This window comes from Bos indicus x Bos taurus, chromosome 4 (assembly GCF_003369695.1).
Source record: "Bos indicus x Bos taurus breed Angus x Brahman F1 hybrid chromosome 4, Bos_hybrid_MaternalHap_v2.0, whole genome shotgun sequence".
In the NCBI taxonomy this organism is placed as follows: domain Eukaryota; kingdom Metazoa; phylum Chordata; class Mammalia; order Artiodactyla; family Bovidae; genus Bos; species Bos indicus x Bos taurus.
The window spans coordinates 18,640,450-18,664,768 of record NC_040079.1 but is presented as its reverse complement, the minus strand read 5'-3'; the positions used below and the strand labels follow the sequence as shown (position 1 = coordinate 18,664,768).

General features: G+C 40.7%; 1 protein-coding gene across 2 annotated transcripts in view; it reads right to left on the bottom strand.

Moving 5' to 3' along the window:
* The window catches only part of DGKI (diacylglycerol kinase iota), a 517,513-nt gene that overhangs the window by 75,036 nt on the left and 418,158 nt on the right, over nucleotides 1–24,319 (bottom strand). For both annotated transcript variants that reach the window (XM_027538894.1, XM_027538896.1), the window contains 4 exons: nucleotides 22,876–22,945; nucleotides 20,301–20,341; nucleotides 19,277–19,404; nucleotides 16,375–16,497 (listed from right to left, as the gene is read on the bottom strand). In XM_027538894.1, the coding sequence (XP_027394695.1) occupies nucleotides 16,375–16,497; nucleotides 19,277–19,404; nucleotides 20,301–20,341; nucleotides 22,876–22,945 (362 nt within the window). The remainder of the gene's footprint in view (nucleotides 1–16,374; nucleotides 16,498–19,276; nucleotides 19,405–20,300; nucleotides 20,342–22,875; nucleotides 22,946–24,319) is intronic.

Below are 24,319 nucleotides of genomic sequence, written 5' to 3'. Positions count from 1 at the left end.
GACATTGCTTTCAGATGGGAATTATATAGTTTAACTGGTAAAATATTTTCATACTGAAAATTCCATAGCCATGTTATGGCTATTGATCTCAAAGTAAAAGTCACTTGAATTCTTAACAAAAAACAACACAGTTAAAAAAAAAAAAAAATCTGAATTTAAGACTGTCAGCTTCAGGAACATCTCCAAGGTCTGCTAGGGGATCGGTTTGTTCTCCTCTGGAAAGGGACGTTTTCAAGAAAAAGGAAATACGAAATGATCTGCTTAAATACAGTTATAGCATCTCAGAATGAATCGTAAGATTAGTGTATGCAGATATCAACAATCCAAGGGGATGAGACATGAAGCACACCCTGGCTGCAGCTGCTGTCCTGGACGGGACTGCTTCTAGACCGTGTCATCATCAAGACACAAGGAACCTCTGAGAATCACAAAGATGCTTGTGTAGATTGCCTTCCATCAGCAAGCTTCCCCTCAAGGCCTCTGATCTTTCAGTCGATCAATCACAAGGCTTAAGGACACTGAAAAATGTGCCCAGTTTTCTACCAGCGACGTAGTAATAAGAGAGCACAAGTACGTCCTGGTTATGAAGGTGAAAGTCTTTGAGAAATATGCCACTGCTTGTGATGTTTTACTGTTTTTAATCAATAAAGCTAGAACTGAGGTGATAAGGCATCATGACTAGTTCAGCCTTTTTGATGTGTTAATATTCTCTGCTGTACATTTTTGAAACATGCATTTTCTTGGAAACTTCTATGAAATCTGAGATGCTGTAAATCTACAAGCTCTTCAAACGTGATATCTTTTGTATTTGAGTAATACTGTTCTGACTCTACTTTTTTAAAAGGCCTCTAAAAATATTGTCTTTTTTTTTTTTTTATCCCATGGTTTTATCTTGATAGCATCCATGGCTTTCTTTCTTGGCCCTTCCTTGGAACATCAGTATCATTTCCCCACTAGGAAAGGGGTAGATCAATAGACTATCCATTTTGCACAATCTTTCCTAAAGATAGATCAGATGAATATTGGGGTGCCACCTATACTGGTCTACTACTTTTTAGAGAGGATCACTCACAAATGAACATCAATCTTTCTTTCCCAGTGTACCCAACACATAAGACTTTCTACTTAAGAGTTTCTAAACCATCACCTGACTTGGAGTTGGCAACGAACCAGGTCACCACACAGAGGTGAGTTTGGAATGAAAATATAGCACATGTGTAAAAGGCACTTCAAAGAAAGTGAAAGCATTGATCACTCAATCATGTCCAACTCTTTGCTACCACATGGACTGTAGCCCGCCAGGCTCCTCTGTCCATGGAATTCTCCAGGCAAGAATACTGGAATGGGTTACCATTTCCTTCTCCCGGGGATCTTCCCGACCCAGGTCTCCTGCATTGAAGGTGGGCTTTTTACCATCTGAGCCACTGGACACAAAAACAAAGATTCGTATTCTGAAAATACGAATGAGACATTTCTATAAGAATGTGGATAGGGGAGGGGAGCTCTGAGATATTTCCTATCAACTTACAGGCCTGGCTGGATGAGCCGAGGTCCCCTTCATTTTCTGGTTGCCATTATGAAATTAGAATAGAAAACACAGGAAGAAACACAGTATGGTGGTCCAGGAGCCACGCTACCTCTAGAATCCTCCTGGCACACTACAAATAAACCGCCCTCAGGCGTGAAGTCTTCATGAACAAGCAAGTCCTTGTCTGTACTTTGAAAGCAACTCTCGATGTATGTTTCACCGATTTTCCTTTTCATGCCTACCTTTTCTCTTAACACTCCAGCTTTTGGGATGAGCAAAAACACTACTTTCTATAAGCAGAGGGTCGATCATCCATCCTACTTAGGAAGAGAAAGAGAAGCATCTGGTTTCTTCTAGTTTTATGTCAACTCTATTCTTTCCCTCTCTCCTTTGTCATTCTACATTCATTCCTTCTGCCCTCTCCTGACCACAGCCCTGAAAGTTCCCTGGACTTGCCCACTTTTCTCACACTTTGGTGAAACCTAGTATCTGTGCATATAGGCTCCCATCGTGTGCTGATGCACTTATTCCTACTGAAGAACATGAAGAACATTCAGGCCTGATTTGCAGAGATGTGGATGGACCTAGAGACTGTCACACAGAGAGAAGTCGGAAAGAGGAAAATAAATTGCCAACATCTGTTGGATCATTGAAAAAGTAAGAGAATTCCAGAAAAACATCTACTTCTGCTTTATTGATTACACCAAAGCCTTTTTGACTGTGTAGCTCACAACAAACTGTGGAAAAATCCTTCAAGAGATGGGAATACCAGTTCACCTTACCCACCTCCTGAGAAATCTATAGGTAGGTCAAGAAGCAACAGTTAGAACTGAACATGGAACAATGGACTGGTTCCAAATTGGGAAAGTAGTATGTCAAGGCTGTATATTATCACCCTGCTTATTTAACTTATATGCAGAGTACATCATGAGAAACGCTGGGCTGAAGGAAACACAAGCTGGAGTCAAGATTGCCAGGAGAAATATCAATAACCTCAGATATGCAGATGACACCACCCTTATGGCAGAAAGTGAAGAAGAACTAAAGAGCCTCTTGATGAAAGTGAAAGAGGAGAGTGAAAAAGTTGGCTTAAAGCACAACATTCAGAAAACTAAGATCATGGCATCCGGTCTCATCACTTCATGGCAAATAGATGGGGAAACAGTGGAAACAGTGTCAGACTTTATTTTGCGGGGCTCCAAAATCACTGCAGATGGTGACTGCAGCCATGAAATTAAAAGACGCTTACTCCTTGGAAGGAAAGTTATGACCAATCTAGGTAGCATATTAAAAAGCAGAGACATTACTTTGCCAAAAAAGGTCTGTCTCATCAAGGCTATGGTTTTTCCAGTAGTCATGTATGGATGTGAGAGTTGGACTATAAAGAAAGCTGAGCGCCAAAGAATTGATGCTTTTGAACTGTGGTGTTGGAGAAGACTCTTGAGTGTCTCCTGGACTGCAAGGAGATCCAACCAGTCCATCCTAAAGGAAATCAGTCCTGAATATTCACTGGAAGGACTGATGCTAAAGCTGAAACTCCAATACTCTGGCCACGTGATGTGAAGAACTGACTCATTTGAAAAGACCCTTTTGCTGGTAAAGATTGAAGGCAGGAGGAGAAGGGCACGACAGAGGATGAGATGGTTGGATGGCATCACTGACTCGATAGACCTAAGTGTGAGCAAGCTCCAGGAATTGGTGATGGACAGGGAAGCCTGGCATGCTGCAGTCCATGGGGTTGGAACGAGTCGGACACAACTGAGCAACTGAACTGAACTGAACCTATATATGTGGAATCTAGGAAAATGGTACAGATGAACTTATTTGCCAAGCACGTCTAGAGACATGGACATAGAGAGCAAACATATGGGCATCAAGGAGGGAAGGAGGGGGTGGGATAGACTGGGAGATTGGGATTGCCACACATACACCACTATGTATAACATAGATTACTAACGAGAACTGTGTAGCACAGGGAACCCTACTCAGTGCTCTGTGGTAACTTAAATGGGAAGGAAATGCAAGGAAGAGGAGATATATGTGTACTTGTGGCTGATTCACCTTGCTGTACAGCAGAAACCAACACAACATTGTAAAGCAGCTGCATTCCAATTTTGAAAAAAGACAACATTCAGGCCTGGGCAAAGTTCCCCAGGCTGGACTCTTGTCTCCTGCCTGGGCCATTATTGCTAGCTGTCTGTTAACAAACTCTTGAGAAATGGCCTGAGTGGAAACTGATTTCCCAGCTGGACATCCTGTCCAGGCTCATTTCAAGGGTCCACACACCACTGCTGCAGAAACACCATCTTTATTTTTCTCTTGTTTTATATTAAAGTCACGAGGCTTCACAAATTGAATTTATTTCCTGCAACTGTGGATGAACGAAGAACACTCAGTTTAAATCAAGCCGGCCTAGGGATGATTTAATATGGTCTCAAAGCATGACTGTAGGTAATCATCTCTGGGCAACTGCATTCTCCCTTGAGCTTTCCTTGAGGATATGCATTGCCTCAGGATTGCTATGCCCAGCCCATGACATCATCTTGAGGGCTTGAGGGAGCGACAGTGAGATCATGGATATAGGTGACATCTTCACCACCATCACTCCAGCCCCCAAGCATCTCCAACAAGGTAAAATAGAACCAGAAATCCCTCAGCACTGAGAATCTCCATCAATTATACAAGCCTCTCTTTGTTTTCTTTTCCTCCCTGCTAATTATGAAAATTGCTATTAAGACAATGAACAAAGCACATACAGTAAGGGAGCAGGCGAGAATAAGAGTGAGAGAGATGAAAGTTACAGCAGCCACACAGAGTGGCATTGAAATGGGAGAAAGACAAACACATTCTCTATTCAAGTGGTCACAAACCCATTCAGGGACTGCCAAACAGCCTCAAAGGTAACATTCACCACCAACAGAGGGGAGGGTGCGGAAAGAGGAAGGAGAGAGATGGGCATTTGTGTGGAGGTGGGGAAATAAGTTCCAGGACTCAAATAATAAGGCTGTTTGGTGAGTTCTTCTCCTTTGATGTAAATTTCTTCTAATTCTATTCATGCTCATAGTTTCCTCCTATTCAAATATATACCCGATGGTCCCCACGTGAGCTGTACTTGAAATATCCTCTGTTTTTAAATAAGTTCCTGTGTTTAGTTATATTTGGTGTTTTGAAAACACCCCTGTTTTACCACTTGCTTGTATAATTCCGTTTCTCCTGTGCAGAGTGAGGAGGCCCTCCTTAATCAGTCTGCAGAGTGAGGAGGCCCTTAATCAGTCTGCAGAGTGAGGAGGCCCTTAAACGCTCTTTGAGCTTGAAACTGTACTGCCACCTACTGTTTATCACTAAGAACTGCAACAAAGGGAAAGGAAGGTGTTGGAAATGCAAGGACAAAGGGGCAAAAGTGGGAAGTGGATACAAGAAAAATCAGATTAAAAAAAATGATGTAGAAGAATCTAATACTGTCCAAGTTCCTTCAACATGAAAACTGGACTATCACACTTTTTATTATGTAAAATCTGAACACTCCAGGGAAATACATTTAACATTTTGAAGATACTGCAAAAATAACAACAACAACAAAAAAAACTGCATCAGACATTGTACAATCACGCAGAAAAAAAGATGTGATGGTTCATATTACAAGTCAGTCTTTGCAATATAGTTTCCTGCCTAGTTTCTAAAAAGAGATTAAAGGAATAGAAAAGGCATGCTATTCTAAAATCTGATCAAGGGAAATATACCTGCGGAGAGCTGTCTAGAGCATTAGCAAGGAATACCTTTTAGAAAGAGTTGCTGGCTTTAGCCTAATGACTCTGGGAACCCTGGCCTACAACTCCTGTTGAGACGCAATCCATCTGGAGTTTTCTGAATGTGGACTTTTTTTTTAAGCATAAATTGAAACATGAAGCTCTCAATTGTGAGGGCAAGTCACCTGAGTGCTACATTCAGTATTAACACAAGCCAATGTGCTCAATTGCTGCAGTCATGTCCGACTCTTTGAGACCCAGAGACTGTAGTCCACAAAGCTCCTCTGTCCATGGGATTTCTAAGGCAAGAATACTGGAGTGGGTTGCCATGCTCAATTCCAGGAAATCTTCCTGACTCAGGGATCGAACCCACATCTCCTGCAGTGCAGGTGGATTCTTTACCCACTGAGCCACCTGGGAAACCCATTAAAATAAGAAACTTATACAAAAAACTATCTCACATACCACAACATGCAGGAGAGATAATATTTATCTTGTGGGGCCAAGGTGATTGAGCAAGGCTTACCCACAGCTAATTATTTTTATGAAATGCCATAAGGACTTCTGAATCCAGCATCAGAAAATGGAAGAAAAAAATAGGTAGAGTTGGGAGTGGCTTTGCTGCTTCTCCTTAAGATAACTGTCATATACTCTGGAAGTTTTCCTGTCAACATCTCCTCCCATCTCACTCAGTTCTCAGAAGAGGAAATTCACGTTCTAGACACTGGCATGAGAAACAAAATCCAAAAAAAAAAAAAAAAACACCTCTCTTCCCCACTCTTCTGTGTCCAAAAACAGGGCAGTTTCTATATAACATTTACATTATAAGCAACGCAAAACAGGAAAGGAGCTGTAGGAGAAAATGAGAAATTGATATAGATAAATCATGGTGCATTCTTCCACTTCTGGCATAGCCCCTGAAAACAAACAAATGCCCAATCCTATACTGCCATAAAAACACTCTAACTCCTCCAGTGCAGAAGGAGATGGGAGTTGTTTTCCCAGTTTTAGAATGGTGCTTAAGTGAATTTGTCCCCAAAGGCTCTTGTCACCTTCTGACTTGCTTTCCTTATGCCCTATGGCACTCTGTGTTGTTGGAAGGAAAGAGAAATACCCTGATTTGATTTTAAAGAAGACTCAATAATTTCCTGAGATGCCCTTCCCATTGATCTCTGCCTCTCAGCAAACTCAAGGAAAGTGCTTTCCTGCACAAATTGCTCTCGTACTTCCCAATGCTCTGGCTTTGCCTTGTCTCTTTTAGTTGGAAATCCGAGAATTCTCTTCCACCCATAACATGTTGATAGTTTATGGCTCCCCACAAGCCACGTTTCTCCCTTCTGTCCAAAGAATATTCACAACCTCTTCAAGAACTAAACTTCACTACCGACATAATTGAGACGTATGACATAGGCTTCTCAGGTGGCGCTAGTGGTAAAGAATCCACCTGCGGGTTCAATCCCCAGATAGGGAAGGTCCCCGGAAGAGGAAATGGCACCACATTCCAGTATTCTTGCCTGGAATTCCTTGGGCAGAGGAGCCTGGTGGGCTGCAGTCCATAGTGTCACAAAGAGTCGGACATGACTGAGTGACAGCACATATGAGCATGGCATGGGAGACGTGCAAAGGCTTCTAGGAACAATTCTTTCTCCCGGCTCCACCCTATGCTGTGCTCGTCAGCAGCACCTACCACTGCCAGTGTCCACCAGTCACCTTTTACTGTCTAGCTTATAAAATAGCAACAGCTCTCTGAGTCAGGGATTCAGTGCATCTTTATTACTATAGGATGTTAATTTCCTGCATCCAATTGAGGAGCAATTAGAGAAAGAACAGAGCACCATTTCTTATTAATTATTTTGCACACATAAAAGGAGAGAGTATTATTATGTGTTTGGCAAGAGAGGATAATGACTGGAGGTAAGTTAGGAGAAAAAGAAGAAAAAAGGAAGATACATGCCAGCTAAACTGCACTTTCTCCAGCTTGAGTGATTAGCCAGGGAGAGCAAGATTTAGAGTCATCAAAGGTAAGTAGGGATGGGACCCAACTATCTTCGTGAAGCAGACACAAGAGACTGTCTCTATCCTGACAGCACTGATCTCATCTCTGAGATAGATTCCAGCAAAACCTGCCTCCCACTAAGAGGATTAATTTTCTCCCTCTTATCTGATTTTGATGCTTGAAGGATATTTCCACAACCAAAATCGCTGCCCAATAGGCTGTCTTCCTGTTGAGAACCTGGAGCTTTGACAGCAAGCACAATTATCCTTTTTTTTTAAAATCAGGCCATCACCTAATGTTCCAAGAAGAAATTGGGCAAAGTAAATAGCTGAAGACAAGACAGGCAAGCAACTATTACTCCTATATTCAAACCAGAACTTCTGAGTTTTGGGAAAAGGTGAAGTTTGGGGTCTATCTTCTTGATAGGGTGGTTCAGAATTCTAGACTACACTAAAAAGACCAATTTTTTAAAGTATTATTAAGTGTTTAGGCTATCCTTAAATAATGTTCCAGTTGTACAAACTTCCTTAAGGACACTTTAGGTAGAGTGATGTGAAACTGTCATGGAATATTCAATTATTTGACAGGCATTTCTGGTGATGAGGGCTTCTCTGGTGGCTCAGATGCTAAAGAATTTGCCTGTAATGCAGGAGACCTGGGTTCAATCCCTGGGTCAGGAAGATCCCCTGGAGAAGGAAATGGCAACCCACTTCAGTGTTCTTGCCTGGAGAATCCCATGGACAGAGGAGCCTGGTGGGCTATAGTACATGGGGTCACAACGAGTCTGACAGGACCGACAGACTAACACTATCACTTTGCTGGTGATATAATGATGAAAGTGAAGAGGAACTCAAAAGCCTCGATGAAAGTGAAAGAGGAGAGTGAAAAAGTTGGCTTAAAGCTCAACATTCAGAAAACTAACATCATGGCATCTGGTCCCATCACTTCATGGGAAATAGATGGGGAAACAGTGGAAACAGTGTCAGACTTTATTTTTTGGGCTCCCAAATCACTGCAGATGGTGGTTGCAGCCTTGAAACTAAAAGACGCTTACTCCTTGGAAGAAAAGTTATGACCAACCTAGATAGCATATTAAAAAGCAGAGACATTACTTTGCCAACAAAGGTCTGTCTAGTCAAGGCTATGGTTTTTCCAGTGGTCAGGTATGGATGTGAGAGTTGGACTGTGAAGAAGGCTGAGTGCCGGAAAATTGATGCTTTTGAACTGTGGTGTTGGAGAAGACTCTTGAGAGTCCCTTGGACTGCAAGGAGATCCAACCAGTCCATCCTAAAGGAGATCAGGCCTGGGTGTTCATTGGAAGGACTGATGCTGAGGCTGAAACTCCAGTACTTTGGCCACCCCATGCAAAGAGTTGACTAATTGGAAAAGACTCTGATGCTGGGAGGGATGGAGGCAGGAGGAGAAGGGGACGACAGAGGATGAGATGGCTGGATGGCATCACCAACTCGATGGACATGAGTTTGGGTAAACTCCAGGAGTTGGTGATGGACAGGGAGGCCTGGTGTGCTGTGATTTATGGGGTCGCCAAGAGTCAGACACGACTGAGAGATTGAACTGAATGATGAAAAGCAGATACTTCTCTGATCACGGGCAAAAGATGAAGAAAATAAGCAGAGAGCCCTTTAAAAAGCCTCCTTTTTCCTTAGAGGCTTACATTTTCATTAAATCTTTAAATATTCATCCTTTTGACATAAAAATAGAAAAGTGAAATCTAGAGGGAGAAGCAAATTCTTTTTCCTCTTGTTTCCAGAACACTCTATGCATATATCCATTATAACACTTGCCATAAGGAACTATGATAACTGGTTTGTTGAGTATTTCCTCTAAATATATAAATATATTTTCCCATAGAATATAAGTTCTTTAAAGATGATAATTTATCATTTAGTTCTACATCATCAATGCCTAAGTGTGTGTGTACACACACACATATATACACCCACACGTATACACACACACACACACACACACACACACACACACACACACACATATATAGCTCCTACCTAGAAGGTGCTGAATATGTATTTTCCCAAAAAATAAATGACTAACTGAATGGCTCAACCCATTTTTTAGAGTCCAATCAATCCAATGGAATCCATTTAAATTCCAATGCCAAAAATCCAAATCATAAATCATATCAGATACCTTATCATTCAACTTTTGATAATACTGTCTCTTGATAGAGACAGAAATGCTCTACTGATCATAAAAATCCACCAGTCCTGCCTCGGTCGCAGACATCTGAGCACACGGATGTCTAGACTGAACGTCTGCCTTTGGGTGGTTCCCTACGCTGTCTCTCAGTGTCTTTTATTTCTACCCGTGTGACCTTTACCTTAGCTCTTGCAGGCTCAGGACTTGAGGACACTAAGAACAAGTGCATCTCCTTCAGTCAATTTTGGGGGGTTTCACACAAACCAAAAGATAAAAGACCTAGAAAATACTACTTTTATTCATAAACTAAATAATATCTTCTGGTCCCTTTACCTGTTTTCCCTTAACCTATTTAATTCAGTGGTAAGTCTGTCCTTTCTCAAAGATAACTTGAAAAGATCATATAAGAGTTTCCACTGAGTGCCTATTTTTTCTTTAATCTCATAGATCCTAAAGTCAGGAAAAGTCTTCCTTAGGAATCAAACAGATTCTGTCTGCTAAAATTTTAATTACTTCCTTATGAATCTTGTGTCAAAATATAATCTTGTTATGAATTGTTGTGGTACAATTAATGATGACAGTAAATGTGTTTCCAGAAACATGTTATTTTACTAGCACTTTCATAGACACTGAAAACATTGTTCACAGAGAAAAACATTTTCAAACATCTTTAAAGACAAATTCATTAAGGTCGTAGCAGTAACAGTGTGAGTCAACTATTTCTCATCAATTTATTATAAACATTGGTTCATAAAAATTGTTTTTTTTTAACTGTGTTCATAGGATTTCAAGATCCTATATGTGTTGTATAGCTTTCTTTGGAATTGTTGTCTCCTCTAGAGGACCTGTGTAAGCAGATACAACACACACACACAAACACACACAGAGTATCTACATATATTAATACCTAAATTAAAAAAAAAACGAGTAAAGGAAATAACTGAAAACAGGAGAGGGATGAAGTTATTACAGACAAGCATACATATGTCTGTCTATCTATGATTTCCAAATCCTGAGTCAACCAATCACAGACCATATACTATGTTCACAATCTATGGTTGGTTGAATCTGAGATGCTGATCTGCAAATACAGAGAGCTGACTATGGGACTCGAGGCTCCATTTGATTTTGGTCCTAAAATCAATTCCCTGCAGATGCCAACAGATGACTCTATAAATCTTTCTTTAAAAATTGCAATGTATTTACAATGGAATTTTAATATAAATGTAATCAGTTCCAGTAAGAACAGAAATCTAATTCATTCTATGTGTTCATTCTGTTTGCACTCCCTGAAGAGGGATAGAGGTTGATGCATCTTACAAATGAAAGTTAAAACTCTGAGCCTTGCTCCTCTCCCGGAGGGGAGAAGAGGTTGGCTGGGTCAATTAGAGTTTAGAGGGGAAAGAGTCACCCGAGCAGGAGGAAGAATGAGTTGGGGAAGCACTGGAGTTGCATTTTTGTTTGCCTCTTATATTTTAATCTTCTTAGAATTTTGTCTGTTTTGAAAGAACCAATTTTTAGAATTTTTATTATTGGTTAATCATTTATTTTGTCTGTTTTGTTCTCCTTGTCACTGATTTCTATCTCTATTATTTTTCTTCCCTCTTGTTTCTTTGTCCTCTACTCTGGGACTCTTTCTCCAGTTTATCAAATTGAATGCTTTATTTGTATGCCATCATTTTTCTCTTGATAAATGATTTCTAGTCATAAATCATGCTGTGAATACCACTTCTACCATTTACTGCAAATTCTGACAAACAGTATTTTCGGTTCCAAGAACTTAAAACTTTCCTTTTCATTTCTTTACAGAGGGGGTTATTTAACACAGTGAACAAGATGTTAAAATTGAACTTTTACTATCTCCAAGTGGTTTGGGACTTTAAAGCTAAAAGCAACAGATGCCAATTGTGCCTACAATGTTATGCTAATTGTTCAGGTTCCTTCACATACTGCTTTTTAAATGTTTCCAAAGGGAAAGTAAATTGTGCAATATTGAGCAAAGCTGAATCTGCATGTCTGCCCTGTAAGAGACACACACTGCAGAACGTTCACTGTATTTTTAAATAATAAGATATTAGAAATCAACATTTAAATGTAGGAATAAATTATGGCATATTTGTATAACACGATATTCTATACCAAATAAAATGACTTAAAATCTACATATATCACATACTGAGCAGAACCCTATGAGGCCTTCCCAGGACAGGTCTCCTTTCCCCATATCCTCTGCTGTAGCTCCTCTGAAGTAACTAGATAACAGTTTCTGAAATATTTCCAGAGATTTTCAGATGCTAAAACCACCACCAAATGGATGAAATTAACTACTTGATGATCATGAGGATGTAGCTCTTAGACTTTCTGGTGCCTAAGAATCAATTATCATCAACCAGAGAACTGTGTATGAGCTGATCACATACCTTGTGGACCACCCACCACCCACCTTGCCTTTAAAAATGCTCTGATAAAATTGCTCCGGGAGTTTGGAGTTTGGTGGGTACGAGCTACCCATTCTCCTTGCTTGGCCCTGCAATAAACTTATCTCTGCTCCAAACTGATGTTTCGGGTTTTTATGGCCTCACTGTGCATTGGGCACACAAACTTGCATTCGGTAACATCAATATGAGTAACTTTTAAAAATTCAATGTTGTATAAGTGGCAAGCTCTAAAAGTGTATGCACTGTTCATTACAGGTAATGATAAAAAGATAACACAAAACCAAAAAAAAACCCATAAAACAATATATATTTTTATGATATGGTACTATGTTATGGATAGAAAGACTTAATGCAAGTAATAACATAAAACAATAACATATTTCAGCATTGTTGGCACATTAGTATTTTTCATATAATATTTGTATTTATTTAGACTGGAGCATATTTAATATATATTTAATAAAATAAAAGCCTATCTCTAATTTTTGTTTCAGTCTGTTTTTTAAAGGAAAAAATGCTTTAAAATTAATTCTCAACTATATTTACTTGTGGGTAAATTTGCAGCTGTGCATATTTAATGAGCATACATAGCCTTCCTAGATTGTAGAATTTTTCACTTTACAAATGCTAAAAAAGATAGATACCAAAGTAAATCCTTTTGGGGCCTTGGGGTTGTGGGCACCCTGCCTTTGCACTGGCCCTTCAGGAAGACAATGTGGTATGGAGGAAAAGCATGAAGTCAGAAGTCAAGAAGACCTCATTCGAACAGCAGTCTCCACATTTGTTATCTTGAGTGACTTAAGATGAATATTTTAAACTCTCTGAGCTTCCAGTTTACTCATCTGTTAAGCAATGTGAAATTTAAAAGGTGTTGAAACAGTTAAGGATAATTTAACAAAGCACACAGGAAGTATCAATACTAGCTATTACTGACCTTATGATACATATGTACATAAAATATATATATTGCTATGGAATATCTACAATTATACCCCTTTGTATCAAAGATGATCTCTGAAGTAAATAAAGAGATGTTCTTCCTAAGAAATTAATGAACACATGCACACGTTTTCTGAATTAATAGACAATTTGGTTAAGGTAAGGTACTTCCATGGTGGCTCAGACGGTAAAGCATCTGCCTGCAATGTGGGAGACCTGGGTTCCACCGCTGGGTGGGGAAGATCCCATGGAGAAGGAAATGGCAACCCACTCCAATACTCTTGCTTGGAAAATTCCATGGATGGAAGAACCTGGTAGGCTACAGTCTACGGGGTCGCAAAGAGTTGGACATGACTGAATTACTTCACTCTCTCTCTCAAAAGTACTTCAATGATTTAAAGCAACCATTTTATTTTGTTCATACATTCTGTGAGTCAGAGATTCGAACAGAGTCCAGTGAAGACAACTTGTCTCTATTACATGGTATCTGGAGATTCAGCTGGAAAGACTCGAAGCTACAGGTTCCAAAGCTGTTTTGTTTTCTAATTCACTTGAGAGAAGAAAAAAAAATGTAAAAAAATCAGCTGCTTTAGTGCACTTAAGACCTTGGTGTATGTGCTAATTTGCTTCATTTGCGTCCAACTTTGCGACCTTATGGACTGTAGCCCTCCAGGCTCCTTTGTTCATGGGATTCTTGAGGCAAGAATACTGGAGTGGGCTGCCATTTCCATCTCTAGCCGATCTTCCCAACCCAGGGATCGAACCACGTCTCATATCTCCTGCATTGGCAGGACGGTTCTTTACCACTAGCGCCACCTGGGAAGCCCATTTGAGAATTAAGTTGTATAAATATTCAGGAAAACTAGTAGCTGCCAACTGAAGATCAATAAAATAATGAAAAGAAATTCCTAAAAGGATAATAAATCCAAATAAAAAAGAGTTGATTTGAAGAACTTGGCTCTTACATAAAGTGTACATTTACTTGTGATTCTTGGAAAGAATATTTACTGTCTTAGAAATAATCTCACATATCATGATATGTATTGACACACTAACATACTATATACAGAAAAACAGGGTATTGGAAACTAGATTGAGATCATGCTCCACTTTTTGCAAACAGCTTGTATATAAGAATAACCAAAACACACATCTGGTTTGTCTAGGCTTAATTTCTATTCTATGACTAATTAAAACTAATTTTCAAATAAATCTGCCTGAAGCTAGATGGCCACTTTTTTAGCTGTCAGTGGGTGGCTGACTCAGTCTGATTCACAAACCTTAATTCCGTATACAAAAGAAATGAAAAAACAGCCTGAATTGTAAGCAATCAAAATGCTATCAGAAACTAACAACACGGTTTAATTAAAAAGGAAAATCCATAGAAATTCACTTTTTCCTTTCCATTCTTCACACAATAGAATAAGAGGTAGTACAGAGAAGCAATTAAAATGAAGTCACCTTTTGCCCTTGGGGTGTTTGAGTAGAACCTTTACCACCAAAATAATTAGCTTCTGATTTCTCATTTTCCTCCCCTTTGTCATACTGAAATTGTTTCTGGTCTTATAAACAATGCATTGTCCTGCCTCTTCAGTTAACCCTAGGCTTCTGAGCATCTCAATAACCTTATTATTTTATTAAAAAAAGGTAAGGCTGCATAGTTACAATGCCACTGTCCCCATTCGATTAGGACCTTGAATAGGACTGGAAATTAGCCTGATCTCCTGAATTACAATGAACTTTTATATAATATCTGAGATTGGGTTGTTAGGGGAAACCACTGACCAAAACCACCCACCCTCGCCAGGGTAGCATAGTCACTATTTGCCTGAATAATCTTACAACAGGAGGTCCTGGTAAGGAACATGGAATTAACAAGCCACCACCAACTGAAAGGTCAAAGGAGAGAGAAGACACCAGACCATATGTCCTACCAGCCTCCCAGAATCCTTCTCGCTGGAATCCACCTAAACAATGCGCAAGCCACCGGGAAGGACTCTGAATCAGAATGATTGGCCAGAGGCAACCCCCAAACTAGTCCCATCAACATAAAACCTGAGACTGAGAGCCACGTGGCAGAGCAGTCCTCCTGGGTTCCCTTACCCTGTTGCTCTCTGCCTGGGCACCCCTTCCCAATAGAGTTTCTTGCTTTGTCAACATGTATGAGTCTTTGGACAAATTGTTTCCAAGTGTTAGACAAGAGTCAACTCTTGGTCACTGAAAGGAGTTCCCCTCCCTGCAACAGGGTGTCTGGCCTGGAGTCAAATCAGTTCAGTTCAGTTGCTCAGTCATGTCCAACTCTTTGCAACCCCATGGACTGCAGCACGTCAGGTCTCCCTGTCCATCACCAACTCCTGGAGTTTACTCAAACTCATGTCTATTGAGTCGGTGATGCCATCCAACCATCTCATCCTCTGTCGTCCCCTTCTCCTCCTGCCTTCAATATTTCCCAGCATCAGGGTCTTTTTGAATGTCAGTTCTTCACATCAGGTGGCCAAAGTATTGGAGTTTCAGCTTCAGCATCAGTCATTCGAAGTCTTCTCCAACACCACAGTTCAAAAGAATCAATTCTTTGGTGCTCAGCTTTCTTTATAGTCCAACTCTCACATCCATACATGAATGCTGGAAAAACCATAGCTTTGACTAGACGGACCTTCGCTGGCAAGGTAATGTCTCTGCTTCTTAATATGCTGTTTAGGTTGGTCATAACTTTTCTTCCAAGGAGCAAGCGTCTTTTAATTTCATGGCTGCAGTGATTTTGGAGCCCAAAATAATAAAGTCTGTCACTGTTTCCACTGTTTCCCCATATATTTGCCATGAAGTGATGGGACCAGATGCCATGATCTTAGCATAAATAAATGGGTGCAAATGATTCTGTTTGTGACCACAAGGTGCACCATGAACCTGTCCAGCATAGAGGGGTGACAGGAGGGGGGAGTCACAGGGCATGAGGGTACCAACACTGTTGCAAAACCCAATTCCCATCCCTCAGACAAAAACACACCCACTCTTCTGACCTATAAACAAACACTTCATCAATTACCCAGAGAGACTAAAACACAGCACACGCGGCACTGCAGGTGAGCCAGCGAAACCGCCTGGCCACATCACACAGCACAGCCAGAGGCTCGGAACTGGAGATTCATGACGCTGACTGCTAACAGTCCATCCCAACGTTCACACAAATAAAACACTTTACATCATTTCCAGACTATTCATGTCACACTCAGGCATGTCCTTGCGCTATGGCATCTGGTAAACCCTGGGTTCACTTCTAGGGAAGCGAACACTGCTGAGGTTCAAAGTACTGACATGTCCGTGTGCAAGGTCTCACTGAGGCTCAGCAGCACGAGAAATGGAAAGTGAGGCTCCATCAGAGCTTGACGTGGGTAAAAGGGTGCGTGTGAAGAAAATGTCAAACCACAGGGTGATACAATCAGGAGAGAGCTAGGGCACCACTGAGAAGAGAATGCTTCCCTTCGGTGAGTGCCCCACGGAATCCCCTCCCAGCAAGCCCAGTGACACAAGGACAAGAGAGAATGCTCTTACTGTAGCACTCGGGAGTGGCTGAAATCTTTCAGATCCGAGTCTTCATAATGCGGGCTTATCATCCCCAGCCCACTGTCGCTCAGCATGCGTTTCCGGAGAGCAGGATTCCACCAGTCCGTCATTCTAGGAGAAAGAAGGACACCAGACACTCAAAGTCAGGCATGGGACTTCGTCTGCCCTTTCTCAGGGTGAGTTTTGTCTCCAAACGAGAGGAGAGCAATTAATCTTTATGGGGTATTTATAAGCATTTCACGTTTACTTGGGCTTCCCAAGTGGCATTTAGTGGTAAAGAATCCATCTGCAAGCAGGTGACACAGATTCGATCCCTGGGTTGGGAAAATCCCCTGGAGAAGGAAATGGAAACCCACTCCAGTATTCTTGCCTGGAGATTCCCAAGGACAGAGGAGCCTTGTGGGCTACAGTCCATGGGGTTGCAAAGAATTGGACATGACTGAAGCCACTTGGCACATTTTTTAGTTCACTTAATTTTTTCAACAGTCAGGCTCTGTTTGGACGCTGCTGCCCTCTTTATAGATGAGAAAACTGAATTTTGAGATTAAGTAATTTTAAATATGACACAGATAAGAAGTAATGGCAGAGGACTTTCCTGGTGGTCCAGTGGTTAAAACTTCACTTTCCAATGCAGGGGTGCAGGTTCAGTTCCTGGCTGGAGAGCTAAGATCCCATATTCCTTGTAGCCCAAGAAAACACAACATTAAAAAAAAACCCACCAGAAGTCATATTGTAACAAATTCAATGAAGACTTTATAACATATGGCCCACGTGAAAAAAAAGTAATGGTGACTGATGTCTTATAGAAACGTAGGCCATTCTCTTTCATCATATCCCTGTTGCTAGTTTATTTCCAGAGGGGGCAAGAAAAAAGAAATAAAGGAACTGATTCAAGTTCTTGTGGATTTGCAGGCTACTTTATCTTTGGAACCAGAGCTAATAGCGAGTGACTGGGAGGACAAAGCCCAGGGAGAGCTTGGCTGAATAGGCTCAGACTTCATCAGACTGAATGCTACAAACCAGACCTCGTCAAGAGGAGAACACCTAGACTCCAGCAGAACCACAGCTGACAGGCGTGACATCTCACACGGCCTTCCCCGAGCCCTTCCAGGACTCTCCGGGTTACATCAGGCCGTTGGCTGTCCCTTCACGACACAACAGCTCTGGGATTACTAGCTCTGGTTCCTAAACACAGCCATCCATCTGTTCTAGCCACCACTTCTATCTTTTCCTGGCTCCCCAGAGACTTGGTATGTACCCCTGATATCAGCTGGCCTGGTAGACCGGAAGATACCCAGAAATAGCAGCCATGGTCAAATTAGTGAACAGGATGAACAGGCATGAGGGTTTTACCTCAAGTGCACATGCCTGTTAACACTGTACAGGTATGTGTACACATTTGCACACGCCATTTGAGTCCATGTGTGTCTGCTTCCTGGGGAAATCCTTATTTAACTATTCACCTCCTATGTACCAGTAAACCTCTAAAGTAAACCATTCAGCTTCATGAGGGCAAAGCTTTCTGTGTTTTCACTTGCACACTGCTGTTTCTTAACCTGCCACATAGAAAACTCTAAAGAAATATTTCTGAAAGTTAAAATAATCTAGAAATATTAATATGTTGGTGGTTCAATATGGTGGTTAAAATATGCATGGGCTCTAGCTTCAGAAAACCTGGGAATAAATCTCAATTTTTTTCCCTTTACTTTCTACACAATAGTGGCCAAGTTACAAAAACTCTCTAAACCTCATTTTGCTTACATGGATTTAAGACAGTAATAGTACCAAATTTGCAGGGTCATTGTGAAATGATGACGATTCCAATAACATAATATGTAATGAATGTCCACCAAGTGCCACAGACAGCCTTAATTTTACATGTATCAATTCATTTGTTTATTTTAAAATTAACTTATCTCTTTGACTGTTTTGTATCTTAGTTGCAGTGCATAGGCTTAGTTGCTCTGTGGCATGTGGATCTTTGTTCCTTGACCAGGGATCGAACCTATATCCTCTGCATTGCAAAGCAGATTCTTAACCACTGGGCCACCAGGGAAATCCCTCAATTCATTTATTTAAAAAGAATTTTCTGAGTAGGTATTATCATTTCCATTTTACTGATGAGGAAATAAGCATGGAGCACATAATAGTAGGGATATAAAATAGGCATTTAGCATAGTATGTGGCTCTTAATAAGTCCTTGATATTTCATAGTTATTGTTTTATATATATATATATATATATATATATATATATCTGGCTGCCTGGATACAGGAAAAAAAAAAGGAGAAGGATTAGGAAGAGAAGGAGGAGAGGAAGAAGAGGAAGGAGGAAGAGGGGAAAAAAGTCAAACCACCTGTGTCATTTTTCAGTGTGATAATCTAGGCATTCCAGATGTACATGGGCTGTGTGCTGTGGGAAGTCACTTCAGTCTTGTCTGACTCTTCGAGACCCCATGGACTATAGCCCACCAGGTTCCTCTGACCACAGGATTCCTCAGGCAAGAATACTGGAGTGGGTTGCCATGCCCTCCTCCAGGGGATCTTCCCAACCCAGGGATGGAACTCAGATCTCCTAAGTCTCCTGCATGGGCAGACGGGTTCTTTACCACTGGCATCTCCAGACGTATATGCACAAATACTAGTGCCTTCTAGTTTGGCAGGAAGTGTTGATGTGGTGGGTAAAGACGGCTCAGACATGATACAGATCTGAGTGGGAGAGTGATTCTACCCAGACAGTCACAGACCGACTTACAATGCGACCTCAGGAAACACAAGAAAACCTGTACATCCAAACAGTTTGATTTCATTAACTATACCAAGCATGAGGCCAAACCAGACATAGATGTCACCCTGCAACCAGTCTCACCACAAGGAATAAGCCCACTTACCCCGAGGCTTGCTCCACCACCAGGTCAGGCATTCCTGGCGGTGTTCCCGCCTGCTGTGACAACACCATATCTGGGTCCAGAATAAAAATCTCATCTTGAGAAATCTCCATTACAAAGTGCAAATGTTCCTAAGGAAGGAAAAGAAATCTGTCAGATGACTTATAGGATGCTCAAATCCATCATTTAAAGAATAACTCAACAAAGCTATTTGGTCCTGAGGAATACTGAAATTTTATGACATAGCAAATGACCACAGCATATGATATTTTCAGAGGGCTGACCAGTGGCATTCCTCCCTGAAGGAACATGGTAGCAAAAGGCTGAGGAAGGGGAGAGTTGAATCCTTGGTTTGGGCCTCTTTAACCAGGATCCTGTCAGGTATAAGCAGAGATGGCCTTGCCTCTTTTTCCCAAATACTATCCAAGTATTGACACCCTACATGCCACTTGGTCCAGCATGTGCATACAATGACCTGGACTTACACCCTCAGGATCTGGTCAAAGCTAAGTGGCATGGCTAATAACTGATTTTATCAATGGATTCCATCCTATACCTTCTTTTACATGAGAATTTGGACAGTGTGTGTCCAAATTCCACTTGCCCTCATTGGGCATAAGCATTTTGTTTTCTCACCACCAAACTCTGGGAAGTGGTGAGCTGAAAATAAGTAGCCTACAGATACATTTGAGGTTGTAAATTTGCCAATCAGAAATGAAGTTAAAAAGGCATAAAATGTGGCAAGGAAGCAGTAAAACAGCAGTGTGAATGAAAACTTGGAGTGCAGGCTGGTGACAACGTCGACAAGCCTACTTATCTTCTGGACTCATTTTCAAGGTCAAACCATATCACCTTGAGGTCACAAATCACAAACATGTGAGGACAAGTAACAAGCTCATGGCTGAGACTATGAGTATCATTCCAGAACTGTATACATTTCAGTGTTTTTGTTGGGGGAAAAATGTGTAATATTAGTATAGTTACTTGGGAATTTTTCACTTTCACAAATACGTTCAAGAAATCTTACCTGAGATCTGTCTATTCGATAAAAGCGATCAGCAGAAGTAGCTAGGGGGGAATAAAAAGTATATGGCATTCAGAGAGTCCTGTGTTATGGCACCAAATTTACAAGCTTCATTCCCACCATGACACTCCAGTCTTGCTGGATGACTGGCCAGTCCCTAAGTCTACTTAGAAAAATTCAGGACTTCATGTCTCTGTGGCTGCTGTTCCACTAAAGCCCTTCCCCAGGACTTCCTTGCCTGAAGGTTCAGTGGTTAAGACTCTGAGTTTCCAATGCAGCGGACACAGGTTCAATCTCTGGTTGGAGAACTAGGATCCCACATGACCCGTGGCTCAACCAATAAAATAAAAAAAGGGCCCTCCCCATTACACATGACTATTTAAGTCTTTTAACTCATAAGCTTGGGATTAAAATTATACACACTACTAAATGTAAAATATAGACATTCAATAACAACCTACTGTATAGCACAGGGAACTATACTCAATATCTTGCAGTAACCTATGATGGAAAAGAATCTGAAAAAGGATATACATATATCTGAGATATATACATATAAATGTGTGTATATGTGTATATATGTGTGTGTATATATATCTGAACCACCTGAAACTAACACAAGATTGTGAATCAAATATATTTCAATAAAAACTTAAAAAAAGAATCATGTCCTAAGAACCAACTTGAATGCCACCTCTCCTGTGAACCCTTCCTCAGCCCCTTCCTCCCTGCCCCAGACAGAATCAGTTGCTCCCACTTCCATGTACATTTGTAATCTGTTTACACTTCTTATAAAACTCTCCTCACTGAGAACTCTCAGACCAAGATATCTGCCTCTTTAAAGACTTGTTTCATTTCTTCTTTTATGTCTCAAGATATGGGCACAGAACCCTCAACAGAGCTGAAACTCGATATGTATTTATCAAGTAAACAAAGCTAGAAAAAAAATCTGTAGGTTGCCTGATTTCTGAGGAAACAATTCTCATTTTAGAAAAAAAAGAGCTTGAATTTGCAGAGTTAGGGACCACTTCTGGTATTAAAGGAATCATTTCAGTTTAAAACTGAGTCCCTGAGCCATGTCTGAAGAAAGCTAAAACAAAAAAAATAAGATTATTTAAGCATTCCTATAAAGGATTGGGCTGTGTGTGTAGTTTGAAGGGAAAAAATACTTAATGATAAACTCTGGGCTTCTAGAAATTAATCTGATTATTCCTAATATTGAAAAGAATTATGTTCCTCCTCATTTAAATCTAACAGAGTCCAAATATTATAAATAGATTTTCTACAAAGTACATAGTACTAGAGGGAAAAACTCAAAATGCAAATAGTAGTTCAAAAATCATACACATTTAACAAGTAGCTTCTCTCCAAATGAAATAAGCTAAGAAGCAAGATAATCGTGGTTCTTACCCTCTAAAACCAAGAGCGGGGAATACCTGCCTGAGAAGGACTTAACCTACTTTGTTCTTTTAACTATGACTGCAATCTTGAAGCATTTTAAACACAGCTATTTCTAGAGTAAATGTAGTATCTAGGTTAACGCCATTAACCACACTTAGAATTTTATCTAAGACTATATACAAAATAGACTACATACAGAATAATTTATATACATTCCCATAATTTTCTTAAATATAAGTTGTTCCTCTGCAGATTCAGGAAAAACAAATGACTATGTTTCTCATCATGAGGGAATAAAGGACCTGGAGGGAAAGCAGTGCCAAATATCTTCAGAGGCAGCCGACAAGCCATTAATGAAAACCGATGTCATAATGTGTGGGGATGAGATTCGACACAGATATGGGTGCTCATCTTCATAAAACGTTCACACCCTCACACAGCCCATCATTCTCTTGTCCACATTTATAACCTTTCAGATGTACACAGAGCTAAACAAAAGAGAGGCATACAGGGAAAGCCCAACGTCCGCAGAGATGAGAGATACTGGGTAGCAGACCCACTGGGAGTATCTAAGCAGAAATGTACTGTAAAATGGGTAACTGCACAGAAAAGTGGGATTAGACAGCCTTTAGGGGGATGGATGGAAAATGGACTCATTAACCACATTAACCAACCAGAAAATGACCGACCTACTATGTATGCAACATGTCATGCTCAGCAGAGCAGATGTGAATGCAACTGAAAATGCCCACCCTTTCACAAAAATGTGTAACTCATTCTGAGATGATGGCTTACTGAAAATAATATGGAAGTTCCAAATATGCAAACAGCATGCAAATTAGTACCTATTCCCCCTGCTGATGAAATCCATCTACCAGCCTGAATTGAAGACCAGGCACTCAACTCATTTTTGGAAAAGGGGGCACAGGAAGGGACGTGTTAGCTTGAGTGATTTAATGCTGAGAAGTTTGGCCAGAGTTAACTGACTTGCTTTGAGGGAGATAGCTTCAGAAAAGTGTGCTGCAATATCAGAAAGTCCACATTGTTTGAGATGCAAGTACCAATCACGTGGAGGGTTCCTGAACAATCTTTCGGAAAACGAGTCCACTCAAGCCATCAATGCTTTGCCCTGAGGCTTCCCGAACCCCCACCCCTCCGAAAATACAGAAACACTCACCATCTAGAAAGCACCACCGTGGGGAGAGTCTCTGAGCTGAGAGCGCCCTAGGGAAGGAGGTTTCGTGGTCCTGGAAAGACACACACACATCCTCATGGCTCCATTTGAATGAGCTGAGAGCTGTTCCTTACTCCACATTCTGCCCCATCACCTGTTTCTAAAAGTGAGCATCCTTTCCTACTCAAAGCGTTGGTGAGAGATCGAAGCAAAGTTTTCACTGGAAACACCCACAGGGGCTCTGCTTGGAAATGATTTATTTCGTATAACAACTCTCGCATACAATTTTCAGGAGGTTTTCTATTTTTCCATTAAGCATTCATAAATTCTATAACTTGGGACATGTACTTCCTTTGGGAACTCTCTTTCTTCCCCTTTATGAAGCTGAGGACCTAGTGGCAGCTGGCTGTCATTTGCATTTCAGTTCTCCACACAGGTATAAAAATGTCCCTTACTAAAAGACTCCCTGCCACTCACAATTTTTTAAAACATAAAATGCTAATTTATAAGAGGATTTGGGGTGTTCTGGACTGGACTCAGTGAAACTGAGATAACTGACAGAAACGGTATAGATTAGGAGGGAGGGCAGCTCTCTGTGGGAAGACTCTGGGACTTTGACCTTTATTAGCAATCTGAGATGTTCGACTAGAAGGAGCATCCTTGGAGTGAGGCTGGCTGTGCATGACCTTGTGTGTACAGAGGGGGACGGGAAAGGATATGGGAGAAACAAAGAAGAGGTTAAGAAGAGAGCGAATCAGAGTTTATGTGCTGACTTCTTTGGAGGTTGAACTTGTCCCACATGGTCCTGGGGCAAAGCTTCTACTTCAATCAGTGAATCTTAAAGCATGAGCCCTGGGCCAGCAGCATCAGCTTGCGAGGTTGTTAGGAATACAAATTTCCGGGTGCCACCCCAGATCTACAGACACCCTGGGGTGACACACATCAATCACTGAGATGAGTCTGATGTATGCCAAAGTTTTAGAACCACTAGCCTAAAGTAACAGGGACTAAAATTGCCCATTATTAGGAATCTTGGGTAGATGGAGTTTTTACATGAGTTGATTCTGCAAATTAAATAATGAATAGAGGAAAATCTGATCTCACTCAGGACTGGTAGCAAAATTTACATGTAGAGATGTAGAAGTGATATAGCATGGATATAGAGATAAATATAGACTTCTTTCTTGAACTGGCTTTTGGGCTACATGAAATCTTGACATGTACCTATTTATATGAGAATTGTGTTTAACATTTTGGGAATTATACTTTGACACAAGTGATATCTTATTTAAAGAAACTTACGATTCTTAATGCATTTTTATAAAACAACTAAAGCTACCAGTGATCATACTAAGTAAGAGGAAGACAAATATAATACAATGTCACTTCTATGTGTAATCTTTAAAAATTGATATAAATGAACTTATTTACAAAACAAAAATAGACT